This window comes from Diorhabda sublineata, chromosome 6 (genome assembly GCF_026230105.1).
Source record: "Diorhabda sublineata isolate icDioSubl1.1 chromosome 6, icDioSubl1.1, whole genome shotgun sequence".
Classification (NCBI taxonomy): Eukaryota; Metazoa; Arthropoda; class Insecta; order Coleoptera; family Chrysomelidae; genus Diorhabda; species Diorhabda sublineata.
In genome coordinates, this window is record NC_079479.1 from 36,685,184 (window position 1) to 36,699,533 (window position 14,350).

Sequence of the window (14,350 nt, forward strand, 5' to 3'; positions counted from 1 at the left end):
TAAAATTGTTTAATTTTCTAGCCAATCTCCGATAAATTCTCACGTATTAAAGAAAAAAGAAAAAAAATTCAAAAAATTGGTTCCATTTATGAAAAATATTAAAAAAAAGATCGATTTTTTTAGAAAATTGTTTTATTTTTTCTGTTAACTTGAGAAAAGTCATTCTATTAAAAAAAGTTGCTCAGATTGTCTAATTTTGGGAAAAAATTATTAAATTTTTCAAAAAGATCGAATTAACCATTGAAAATTCAAGAAAATTGTTTAATTTTTCTGCAAATCTTCGATAAATTATTACGTATTAAAGAAAACGAAAAAAAAATTCAAAAAAATGATTCCATTTATGAAAAATATTGAAAAAGAGATCGATTTTTTCTGTTAGCTCGAGAAAAGTCATTTTATTAAAAAAAGTTGCTCGAATTATCGAATTTTGGGAAAAATTCTTAGGTTTTTCAAAAAAATCGAATTAACCATTGAAAATTAAAGAAAATTGTTTAATTTTCTAGCCAATCTCCGATAAATTCTCACGTATTAAAGAAAAAAGAAAAAAAATTCAAAAAATTGGTTCCATTTATGAAAAATATTTAAAAAAAGATCGATTTTTTTTAGAAAATTGTTTTATTTTTTCTGTTAACTTGAGAAAAGTCATTCTATTAAAAAAAGTTGCTCAGATTGTCTAATTTTGGGAAAAAATTATTAAATTTTTCAAAAAGATCGAATTAACCATTGAAAATTCAAGAAAATTGTTTAATTTTTCTGCAAATCTTCGATAAATTATTACGTATTAAAGAAAACGAAAAAAAAATTCAAAAAAATGATTCCATTTATGAAAAATATTGAAAAAGAGATCGATTTTTTCTGTTAGCTCGAGAAAAGTCATTTTATTAAAAAAAGTTGCTCGAATTATCGAATTTTGGGAAAAATTCTTAGGTTTTTCAAAAAAATCGAATTAACCATTGAAAATTCAAGAAAATTGTTTAATTTTCTAGCCAATCTCCGATAAATTCTCACGTATTAAAGAAAAAAGAAAAAAAATTCAAAAAATTGGTTCCATTTATGAAAAATATTAAAAAAAAGATCGATTTTTTTAGAAAATTGTTTTATTTTTTCTGTTAACTTGAGAAAAGTCATTCTATTAAAAAAAGTTGCTCAGATTGTCTAATTTTGGGAAAAAATTATTAAATTTTTCAAAAAGATCGAATTAACCATTGAAAATTCAAGAAAATTGTTTAATTTTTCTGCAAATCTTCGATAAATTATTACGTATTAAAGAAAACGAAAAAAAAATTCAAAAAAATGATTCCATTTATGAAAAATATTGAAAAAGAGATCGATTTTTTCTGTTAGCTCGAGAAAAGTCATTTTATTAAAAAAAGTTGCTCGAATTATCGAATTTTGGGAAAAATTCTTAGGTTTTTCAAAAAAATCGAATTAACCATTGAAAATTAAAGAAAATTGTTTAATTTTCTAGCCAATCTCCGATAAATTATTACGTATTAAAGAAAAAAGAAAAAAAATTCAAAAAATTGGTTCCATTTATGAAAAATATTTAAAAAAAGATCGATTTTTTTAGAAAATTGTTTTATTTTTTCTGTTAATTCGAGAAAAGTCATTCTATTAAAAAAAGTTGCTCAGATTGTCTAATTATGGGAAAAAATTATTAAATTTTTCAAAAAGACCGAATTAACCATTGAAAATTCAAGAAAATTGTTTAATTTTTCTGCAAATCTTCGATAAATTATTACGTATTAAAGAAAACGAAAAAAAAATTCAAAAAAATGATTCCATTTATGAAAAATATTGAAAAAGAGATCGATTTTTTCTGTTAGCTCGAGAAAAGTCATTTTATTAAAAAAAGTTGCTCGAATTATCGAATTTTGGGAAAAATTCTTAGGTTTTTCAAAAAAATCGAATTAACCATTGAAAATTAAAGAAAATTGTTTAATTTTTCTGCAAATCTTCGATAAATTATTACGTATTAAAGAAAAAAGAAAAAAAATTCAAAAAATTGGTTCCATTTATGAAAAATATTTAAAAAAAGATCGATTTTTTTTAGAAAATTGTTTTATTTTTTCTGTTAACTTGAGAAAAGTCATTCTATTAAAAAAAGTTGCTCAGATTGTCTAATTTTGGGAAAAAATTATTAAATTTTTCAAAAAGATCGAATTAACCATTGAAAATTCAAGAAAATTGTTTAATTTTTCTGCAAATCTTCGATAAATTATTACGTATTAAAGAAAACGAAAAAAAAATTCAAAAAAATGATTCCATTTATGAAAAATATTGAAAAAGAGATCGATTTTTTCTGTTAGCTCGAGAAAAGTCATTTTATTAAAAAAAGTTGCTCGAATTATCGAATTTTGGGAAAAATTCTTAGGTTTTTCAAAAAAATCGAATTAACCATTGAAAATTAAAGAAAATTGTTTAATTTTCTAGCCAATCTCCGATAAATTATTACGTATTAAAGAAAAAAGAAAAAAAATTCAAAAAATTGGTTCCATTTATGAAAAATATTTAAAAAAAGATCGATTTTTTTAGAAAATTGTTTTATTTTTTCTGTTAACTTGAGAAAAGTCATTCTATTAAAAAAAGTTGCTCAGATTGTCTAATTTTGGGAAAAAATTATTAAATTTTTCAAAAAGATCGAATTAACCATTGAAAATTCAAGAAAATTGTTTAATTTTTCTGCAAATCTTCGATAAATTATTACGTATTAAAGAAAACGAAAAAAAAATTCAAAAAAATGATTCCATTTATGAAAAATATTGAAAAAGAGATCGATTTTTTCTGTTAGCTCGAGAAAAGTCATTTTATTAAAAAAAGTTGCTCGAATTATCGAATTTTGGGAAAAATTCTTAGGTTTTTCAAAAAAATCGAATTAACCATTGAAAATTAAAGAAAATTGTTTAATTTTTCTGCAAATCTTCGATAAATTATTACGTATTAAAGAAAAAAGAAAAAAAATTCAAAAAATTGGTTCCATTTATGAAAAATATTGAAAAAGAGATCGATTTTTTTTTAGAAAATTTTTTTTTTTTATCTACTAGAATCAAAAAATCTTTCTATTTCAAAGAATTGCTGGAAATTTGAAAAAAAAAACGCGAGGAAATTATCGAATTTTAGAAAAATTTCTAAATTTTTCTTAAAAGATCGAATTATCGATGGAAAATTTAAAAAAATTGTTTAATTTTCCTGCCAACTTCGATAAATTATTACGTATTAAAGAAAAAGAAAAAAAATTTCAAAAAATTGATTCTATTTATGAAAAATATTGAAAATGAAATCGACTTTTTTTCGAAAATTGTTTTATTTTTTCTGTTAGCTTGAGAGAAGTGATTCTATTCAAAAAAGTTGCTCAAATTATCGAATTTTGGCAAAAATTTTTTGTTGATTTTTCAAAAAGATCGAATTAACCATCGAAAATTTAAGAAAATTGTCTCATTTTCCTCCTAATCTCCGGTAAATTATGACGAATTCAAGAAAATACCAAAATTTTCAAAAATTATCGATTTTTCGGAAAAATGATTCGATTTGAAAAAAATTTACCTTTATTTTCTCTGCAAACTTCAAAAAATTATATTAATTAAAACAATTGCTCAAATTAGAAAGAAATATTAGATATTTATCGAATTTTGGCAAAAAATTTCCAAATTTTCAAAAAAATCTAATCGCCCATCGAAAATTTAAAAAAATTGTTCAATTTTTTCTCTTAGCTTGAGAAAAGTCATTCTATTCAAAAAAGTTTCTCAAATTATCGAATTTTGGCAAAAAATTTTTTTGATTTTTCAAAAAGATCGAATTATTAAAGAAAACGAAAAAAATTTCAAAAAATTGATTCCATTTATGAAAAATATTGAAAAAGATCGACTTTTTTTAGAAAATTGTTTTTTTTTATCTATTACCTTGAGAAAAGTGATACTAATCAAAAAAGTTGCTAAAATTATCGAATTTTGGGAAAAAAATTGATTCGATTTAATCTTCTTTAATCAAAAAATTTGTCTTTATTTTCTCTGCAAGCTTCAAAAAATCGTATTAATTAAAACAATTGCTCAAATTAAAAAAAATATTAGATATTTATCGAATTTTGGCAAAAAATTTCCAAATTATTCAAAAAAAAAACGAAAATTTAAAAAAAATTTATCTATCTAATCTGTTGTCTATTTTTTAGAAAATCGGTTCTATTTTAGAAAAACATCCGAAGTTATCGAATTTTCCAAAAAATTGCTTAAATTTTTAGAAAATTATCAGAATTTTAAAAAAAAATTTTCAATTTTCACAGATCCAAGTAAAAATCGAAATTTTTCTGTCGAGTTTCAGAAAATTTTAAGTATTTATAGAAAGTTTCAAAATCATTAAAATAATTGGTCGTATTTTTAAAAAAGTTACAAGAATTTTCAGTATAAATAAAGCAAAAATTCAATTCAATTCAAAAATCGCCAAATTTTTGATAAATTTCTCTTAAATATTCCAACATGATTCAAAACGTCAGTATCCCAAGTATCAAAAAATTGTTAGATTTAACGGAAATTTTCGAAAAATCGTTCGAATTTTCGAGTTAAATCCTAAAATTGATTAAAAAATTGTTTGTCATTTACCCACAAACGTCAAGTTTCAAAACGTAATAAAATTATTTAAAATAACTCGGGAGTTTTCAAAAAATATATACAAATCATCATTTTTCGATATATCACTAAAATTTTTTCAAAAAAACCAATAAATCGCTTCAATTCTCCAAATATTCGGTTTTCAAATAATTTTTTTACAAAATCACAAATGAAAAGTTGTCGATCGAATATTCCAAACCAACCCCGTACAAAATATTCTCCCCAAAGTTAACAAAACAAAACAGAAAAATACTTTTCCATATACGTTCGTTCATTCACGCGCGCTCGCATTAAAAAACACGTCGACCGATTCTTTTTATATTGTGTGTACATGTTTCCTTTCATTTGATCATCCTGTACATTTCGCATGTCTACACCTTGTATATGTTGTTTAGGCTGCTGTTACAAGAGAACACAGCGAAGATAAAATCCGCGTCACCTCTGATAAATTGCGTGAAGTAAGTTCGTTTCCAACTCTGGTACGAGGTACATGCACATCGATCCGCCGAAAAAAAAATTTTTCCATTCCATCGATTTGCATTTACCTCGAACCGTTTTTTTTTTTTATTTATTTTCAAAATCAATTTTATGTTTATCCACCCTTATTATTATTTATTTTCGCTACCCTCCGTCTTTAGGGAAACACGGGTGATGGTTTGTCACGATATACACCGATAAAAATAATTTCGTTAATTAAATAATCCAAGTCGTCGTAATTTATTTTTAATAATATTTTCGATCGTTTATTAATTCGCCCTGTATAGTATGAGCTTTTTTCATCGCTTTTTTGGGGGTTTTAGGAATTATTTCACTGTAAATTTAGTAAGTATTAGGTGTTGTTAGTTTTGCTTTGCACGTTAATATTTTTAACCTTTTAGTTTTTTTTTTTTTTTTAACTTTGCTATTTTCGAAAAAAAAAACTTAATTAGTTTGATTACATTTATTATTATTATTCACAAAAAAAAAACAAAAAAAAAGTGTCGGTTCCCCGAAATGGAGTCGCGTGAAAAATAATAGAAATTAATATACGAGGGCGATTCCATATTTTACTGCAAAACGAATAGATTTACCAAAAACGTTTGTTAAAGTTAATCAACGTCGTAATATATGAAAAAATTGATATTTTTCATTATCGTTCTCATAAATGTAATCAAACTTATTAATATTAGATAACGTTTTATCAATTGAGCTATTGTCGATTTTAATATGAATGCAATAAGGTTCCGTAGTACGTAATAATTCAAATTACGCTTACAATTTGACAATTTTTCTATAAATTATTACGATAAGATCTAATATGGCGCTTTTGAAATGACACGGTGCTAAATCTGACGAATAAGGCGGATGTAGAAAAAATACATTTTAATTTTTCATCGTACCTCGTATATTGATAGAATACAATCATTTTTTATAAGGAACTACGTTAAGAAAAAACGTAATTAACGTTTATATACGAGGATTCGTCGGAAAAGTTTTGTAGTTCTTTTGGAACATTGAAAAAGGAACACGCCCATCTCTATACTGCATCGAAATAGTGTAAAAAATATGAACAAATAGCGAAATGACAAATACAAAAGTGAAATTTTTTTATAATGGTCAAACTAGGTGAAGAAAAAAACGAAATTTACGTCGAATATACGAGGTTTATATGGAAAATTTCGTAGTTCTTTTGGAACATTGAAAAAGGAACACGCCCATCTCTATAATGCATCGAAATAGTGTAAAAAATGTGAACAAATAGAAAATTGGTCAATATAAATAGAGATTTTTTGGAAATGGTCAAATTACGTGAAGAAAAAAACGAAATTAATGCTTGATATACGAGGATTATTTGGAAAATTTCGTAGTTCTTTTGGAACAGTATAAAAGAAATGAAACTACCTCTATACTGTCAATCGATGCAAAAGTGAATTTTTTTTATTGTGGTCCATATACGTGAAGAAAAAAACGAAATTTACGTCGAATATACGAGGTTTATATGGAAAATTTCGTAGTTCTTTTGGAACATTGAAAAAGGAACACGCCCATCTCTATAATGCATCGAAATAGTGTAAAAAATGTGAACAAATAGAAAATTGGTCAATATAAATAGAGATTTTTTGGAAATGGTCAAATTACGTGAAGAAAAAAACGAAATTAATGTTTGATATACGAGGATTATTTGGAAAATTTCGTAGTTCTTTTGGAACAGTATAAAAGAAATGAAACTACCTCTATACTGTCAATCAATGCAAAAGTGAATTTTTTTTATTGTGGTCCATATACGTGAAGAAAAAAACGAAATTTACGTCGAATATACGAGGTTTATATGGAAAATTTCGTAGTTCTTTTGGAACATTGAAAAAGGAACACGCCCATCTCTATAATGCATCGAAATAGTGTAAAAAATGTGAACAAATTGAAAATTGGTCAATATAAATAGAGATTTTTTGGAAATGGTCAAATTACGTGAAGAAAAAAACGAAATTAATGCTTGATATACGAGGATTATTTGGAAAATTTCGTAGTTCTTTTGGAACAGTATAAAAGAAATGAAACTACCTCTATACTGTCAATCAATGCAAAAGTGAATTTTTTTTATTGTGGTCCATATAAGTGAAGAAAAAAACGAAATTTACGTCGAATATACGAGGTTTATATGGAAAATTTCGTAGTTCTTTTGGAACATTGAAAAAGGAACACGCCCATCTCTATAATGCATCGAAATAGTGTAAAAAATGTGAACAAATAGAAAATTGGTCAATATAAATAGAGATTTTTTGGAAATGGTCAAATTACGTGAAGATAAAAACGGAATTAACGTTGAATATACGAGGTTTATATGAAAAATTTCGTAGTTCTTTTGGAACAGTATAAAACAAAAGAATCTACCTCTATACTGTGAAAAATATGAACAAATAGCGAAATGATTAATGAGAAAATGAAATTTTTTGATTGTAGTCCATATAGGTGAAGAAAAAACGAAATTAACATCGAATATGCGAGGTTTATATGGAAAATTTCGTAGTTCTTTTGGAACATTGAAAAAGGAACAGACCCATCTCTATACTGCATCGAAATAGTGTAAAAAATATGAACAAATAGAAAATTGGTCAATAAAAATAGAGATTTTTTGGAAATGGTCAAATTACGTGAAGATAAAAACGGAATTAACGTTGAATATACGAGGTTTATATGAAAAATTTCGTAGTTCTTTTGGAACTATATAAACGAAACGATTCCATCTCTATACTGCATCGAAATAGTGTAAAAAATGTGAACAAATAGAAAATTGGTCAATAAAAATAGAGATTTTCGGAAATGGTCAAATTACGTGAAGAAAAAAACGAAATTAATGTTTGATATACGAGGATTATTTGGAAAATTTCGTAGTTCTTTTGGAACATTGAAAAAGGAACAGACCCATCTCTATACTGCATCGAAATATTGTAAAAAATATGAACAAATAGCGAAATGACAAATACAAAAGTAAAATTTTTTTATAATGGTCAAACTAGGTGAAGAAAAAACGAAATTAACGTTGAATATACAAGGATCATATGAAAAATTTCGTAGTTTTTGTTGGAACTGTATAAAAAGAAGGAATCTACTATCTATACTGTTAAAAAATATGAAAAAATTCAAAATGATTCAATATATTTTGTTAGTGATCAAACTACGTAAAAGAAAAGAACAAAATTAACGTTGAATATACGAGGAAATTATAAGAAAAGTTTGAAGTTCTTTTGGAACAGTTTAAACTGAACGAATCCACCTCTATATTAATCAGCTGGAACGTAGAAGACGAAATTTTTTTCGTTAAACGAGAATCTTTCCAAACATTTCTCGTATTTAATTTTTTTCCCCTTTTTTAATAACAGCAGAACCTTCTTGTCATAATTATTAACCGTTTGATTGTCATTAATTTTTTTTTCTGTTATTATTAAACCGATGAAGATTATTAATTATGTATTCGTACATGTTTAGGCTGAAGCTAGAGCCGAATTTGCTGAACGTTCAGTCCAGAAACTCCAAAAGGAAGTCGACAGATTAGAAGGTATGATTTTGACGTTGATTTTTTTTTTCTTTTAAATTTCTGTTTTATTTAATTTACAGTTTCACTTTTCTTTTTTATTTTAATTAATACGATATTAACCGATTTCCAAAAAAAATATATATATCTACGTTAACGACGTTGCCAAATTATTAAAATAGTATATGAAATGTAGTAAATTTGTTTTGGTGGAATGAACGTTAATATCCATCCATTTGTGATTTTTGTTTGTTGCATAATAACACTGTGCTTGCAGACGACCTTTTGCTGGAAAAAGAAAAGAACAAAATGCTCGCTGATGAGATGGAGGCTACTTTGCACGATATCCAAAATATGTAAAAAAAAAAATTATCACACGTATATACACAAAAAATTGTAAAACACCGAGATAAAAAAAAAGGCCGGCCTTCACTAACGCATTCCCGTCTAAGATTTTGCATTCCATTAAACGGATAAATCACTCGATTTAATTTTCTTTTTTGTTTTTTTTTCTGGAAAAATCACCCCCACTCCGCCCCCCACCGGTCGAAAATTAATTTTCAAATGCCATTTTTTCGATATAAATTTTTTATTGGATTAAATTATTCATATGCTGAATTACGAAATTTTCAATACGGTGTTGCCGAAGCGTGAAAAAATGATGGAGATTCAAAGAAAAAATTTGAATACGAAATTATTTTCTATTATTCAAATTATTCGTTTGCCGATTAAATTGTTGGAAATTGTGTTGAAAAATGAAAAAAAAAACGAAATTTCTTATACAGCGTTGTCTAAATGTTGGAAAAAAAGTGATATTTAAAGAAAAATACAAATTGAAAAGTTTATATTTAAATTTACGAATATTTTTCATTTAATTGAATTTACCTATTCAAATGACGAATAAATTTGTGCAAAAATTGTGTTAAAACAAGAAAAAATACGAAAATTCGTAACGCGGTGTTGCCAAAATGTCGAAAATAATTGAGATTCAAAGAAAGTTTAGTTTTTTCAATTAGATTTATTCAAATTATCAATTTTCCGTGAAAAATTACGTTAAAACAAGAAAAAATTCGTAACGCGGTGTTGCCAAAATGTCAAAAATAATCGAGATTCAAAGAAAGTTTAGTTTTCAATATAATTTATTCAAATTATCAATTTTCGGTGAAAAATTACGTTAAAACAAGAAAAAATACGAAAATTCGTAACGCGGTGTTGCCAAAATGTCAAAAATAATCGAGATTCAAAGAAAGTTTTTTTTTTTAATAAAATTTATTCAAATTATCGATTTTCCGTAAAAAATTACGTTAAAACAAGAAAAAATTCGAAAATTCGTAACGCGGTGTTGCCAAAGTGTCAAAAATAATCGAGATTCAAAGAAAGTTTAGTTTTCAATATAATTTATTCAAATTATCAATTTTCGGTGAAAAATTACGTTAAAACAAGAAAAAATACGAAAATTCGTAACGCGGTGTTGCCAAAATGTCAAAAATAATCGAGATTCAAAGAAAGTTTTTTTTTTAATAAATTTTATTCAAATTATCGATTTTCCGTAAAAAATTACGTTAAAACAAGAAAAAATTCGAAAATTCATAACGCGGTGTTGCCAAAATGTCAAAAATAATCGAGATTCAAAGAAAGTTTTTTTTTTAATAAAATTTATTCAAATTATCGATTTTCCGTAAAAAATTACGTTAAAACAAGAAAAAATTCGAAAATTCGTAACGCGGTGTTGCCAAAATGTCAAAAATAATCGAGATTCAAAGAAAGTTTTTTTTTTAATAAAATTTATTCAAATTATCAATTTTCCGTGAAAAATTACGTTAAAACAAGAAAAAATTCGAAAATTCCTAACGCGGTGTTGCCAAAATATCAAAAATAATCGAGATTCAAAGAAAGTTTTTTTTTAATAAAATTTATTCAAATTATCAATTTTCGATGTAAAATTACGTTAAAACAAGAAAAAATACGAAAATTCGTAACGCGGTGTTGCCAAAGTGTCAAAAATAATCGAGATTCAAAGAAAGTTTTTTTTTTTAATAAAATTTATTCAAATTATCGATTTTCCGTAAAAAATTACGTTAAAACAAGAAAAAATTCGAAAATTCGTAACGCGGTGTTGCCAAAATGTCAAAAATAATCGAGATTCAAAGAAAGTTTTTTTTTTAATAAAATTTATTCAAATTATCAATTTTCCGTGAAAAATTACGTTAAAACAAGAAAAAATTCGAAAATTCCTAACGCGGTGTTGCCAAAATATCAAAAATAATCGAGATTCAAAGAAAGTTTTTTTTTAATAAAATTTATTCAAATTATCAATTTTCGATGTAAAATTACGTTAAAACAAGAAAAAATACGAAAATTCGTAACGCGGTGTTGCCTAAATTTGAAAAAAAATCTGCTTTGAAAAAAATTCAAATACGAAATTGCGAAATTTTTCCAACAAAATTATTTAACTCATTCATTTCCCGTATAAATTGAAAAAAAAATTGTGTAAAAGCAAAAGAATACTAAATACAGTGTTGCCTAAGTATTTGAAAATATTGAGATTTAATGAAAAAATTCAAATACGACATTTTATGTTATTTTTCCAATTCAATTACCAATTTTCCGTAAAAAATTATGAGATTTAAAGAAAAATTCAAATTTTTTGTTCCAAACCGATAAATTCGTAATTATTTCAAAAAAAAATGACACAAATTATTGAAATTCACGTCGAGGTTGATATAAAACAACTTTTACGATGATAACGTCATTTTTTACAAATTGTTTGGCGGCAATATACAAAAAACGAATTTATATCCAAAAAATGGCATTTAAAAGACGCGAAAATAATTATTGGTGCTTAGATATCCGTATTAGCTTTGTTTGTATTTAAAGAGGCGTTGATCTCTGAATTATTGCAATATCTGTAGGATCAACACTGCCATTGGTCGAAAGTTACTTCTTCGGTTGAAAAAAATAAAAAAATATTTATCGGTTCATAATTTTGTATATTGTACATTTTTATACATTAGCGAATTTTTGTAATGCAAATAAATTTGCGAATTTTTTTTTAATCGATTCTTCCAAGCAAGCGGCGATTCAACTTCTCGTCGAAACGTATATTTGAAGAATCTTTTTTCTTAACAAAAAAAAAATTCGTATATTTAATATTCCTTGTTCATAAAGGACCCATCCACGACGTTCGATTTCTATTAATTTATTTTTATTATTGTTTAATTTAAGTAAAAAAATTCGCTCTAGAAAAAAAAGGGTTTCGGTGACAGTTATTGATTTGGTTCCTTTATTCACAAGTTTGTTCTTTTCGTACGAGTTTTTTCTTTCAAATAATTATTAATTAAATTATGAAGTCTAGCCTAAAAGCCTGTTTATATTCTAATATTTACTATGTATTTTATTTAGTTATATAAAAAAAATTTTAATTCAATGTTGTTGTTTTTTTTATTTTACTAATCGCCTTTTTCGTTTTCGTTTCGCATGTTTTTGAAGAGTGCACACTAACCTAACAAAAATTGTACAACAAAAACGTTTTTCCACGAATTTTCTTATTCAATACATAAAATTTATCTTTTCGAATCGATTTGGTTGAAATATCACATACAATGAGTTTGTTTTAGTAAAAATGTAAAAAACCCAAACCCCACAGCTAATTGAAGAAGTCTGGCAACAACCCCATTACATATCTGCAGGAGGCTTTACTTGAAATCGAATCGAATTAATATTGAAAAAAATTGATCGTTGAATGAAAAATCTAAACATCACAGACAACAAGCACGAAAACCGTCTAGTGACTAGACTTCTAGGCTGAAGTAAGACATAAACGATTTAGAGTGCCGCTGGTACAAGAAAAAGTCACCTGTGAATGCTCAGCACTTACCCGAGCTCTGTTTGAACACTTTAGTGTCACAGCTTGTCTAATAACATAAAAAGGTTCTATCCAAAACAACTGATAGGCCTTTGGTAACGTCAAATTGAGTACTACCAATTTTTTCAATTCAGAAATTTAGTTCTTATATATAAAATCGCGTCCTGAAATAGTCTCATGGGTGATTTAGCAAAAATAGTTTCACAAAAACTTGAAATCATGTTTAAGACCTCAAAACTATACTCAGCAATAGCTTCTAATTCTCTAGAAGGTCCAGATTCGTTTATGTTTGGAGTATTACTCTCACACTTGTAGCTCAGCTGTTCGACTTGTAGACTATCCGGAGTTTACTTGGACTGTTTAGAGCATTGAAGAAAGGATACTAACACAACAAATGTTCTTCCAACAGTTTTAGCAAGATTTACTCGAAAATCTTGCAAATGGTTCATGAATATCGAGTTCACCTGAAGACACTCGGAACTTATTCACAAATCCTATCTTTGGAGAAGTGCAAACCTTTGGAATCACGTACCAAGGCACTACAACTTAAAGAAATTCAAATATACACAGGCGTTTCTACACGACTTGCTTTTTATATAAAAAAACATAAATAAAACTGCGTTTTTGTTGATATAATTATTTAATATTATTACAATAATAGAATTACAACAGGTTCATCTTTCAATAAAGATGAGTCAAAACACATAAAAGAAAGTTTAAAATAATACATAATCTCCCTGGAGTATCCTCATGAATAACGTTTTTAGATTAAATTAGATTCAAATTTTGAAATGTCCTAAATTAAAATATTTCTATAAAATTACCTCGTACTATGAAATTGAACATGACGTTGGGCTGCTGTGATTTTTCAAAAGAAAATTAGCATTAGAATACACAAGAGAGTAATGAAAAGTATATAAACACCGTTCAAACATGAGTTAAATAATTTATAATTAAAATAAACTGGATTTTTTGTATACATATATGATGCAATAACTATTCTATTATTGTAAAAATTCCAGTTTTAAAAGAAAATCTGGGTTAGAAGATTTAAAAAATATATATATTCACTATTATATAGGTCTGTTCAGATAGATGTGCTTTAAATAAGGTGAGATACTGAAAAAGCTAATAGAATCTGAAAATTAGAAAATTATACATACTTTCTTTTTCCGAATTTTACCAGGTTTCACCTACCAGGGATGTATTTTTATGTACTATTACTGAAATAAAATATACCTTGCAGGTTGAAATTAAACAAATTTTAGGTAATATTAGTATTTAATAAGATAATTCATATAAACAAAAGTTAATGAATCATTTGAATGAATGACAGATGACATATTAAAGCCTGTTTCACATTATGTAGTGTAATTAAAAATCGAGTACACTTTTTCTATGCTTCAGTTAAGAATTCTATGATATTGCTTTATGCAATTCATTTACACCACCAAAAAACATCAACTCACTATTATCATGATTACTATGTCATTCACAAACTCCATGAATTTGTTTCTTAACAGTACTTTCCTTTAATTTCTTCATTAGAACCAGATAAATATTTTCTACACTACACCGCACTTACACCGCTGTACGCTCCGATAGATGTCAATCAGTGTACGAGTACAATAAGTGTTAGTTGCCGATATTTGTCTATTGAAATATAACGAGTAATTTTTATTTAAAAGTATCAAGAGATGAGCTGGAGGTGCGTGTGGGGTAGAAATGAAAAATTAAAACACGTTTTATAATCCATATAAGTCGTCAATTCATTTAAGTGTATACATTTTTCAAATATATAAAAATTAAATAGACCCAGATTTTCAAGGCATCTTCAAAAATAATTTTATTGCAACGTAACTTACTTTTTTC

The 14,350-nt window shown here is 25.9% G+C and overlaps 1 protein-coding gene and 1 long non-coding RNA gene across 19 annotated transcripts in view; one reads left to right on the plus strand and one right to left on the minus strand.

The window, feature by feature from the left end:
- Positions 1–14,350, plus strand: part of LOC130444859 (tropomyosin-2) — a 48,157-nt gene that overhangs the window by 33,513 nt on the left and 294 nt on the right. For 7 of the 18 annotated variants that reach the window (XM_056780164.1, XM_056780161.1, XM_056780159.1 and 4 more), the window contains 2 exons: positions 8,568–8,637; positions 8,891–12,041. In XM_056780164.1, the coding sequence (XP_056636142.1) occupies positions 8,568–8,637; positions 8,891–8,973 (153 nt within the window). In that variant the 3' untranslated portion in view covers positions 8,974–12,041. Of the gene's footprint in view, positions 1–4,996; positions 5,060–8,567; positions 8,638–8,890; positions 12,042–14,350 lie in introns of those variants that run through there. The other 11 variants (XM_056780166.1, XM_056780165.1, XM_056780168.1 and 8 more) reach the window with 3 other exon arrangements.
- Positions 11,729–14,344, minus strand: LOC130444863 (uncharacterized). The gene is made up of 2 exons (XR_008910003.1): positions 13,642–14,344; positions 11,729–13,023 (listed from the first exon to the last, which is right to left on the minus strand). It is a non-coding gene; the product is annotated as an uncharacterized LOC130444863 (long non-coding RNA).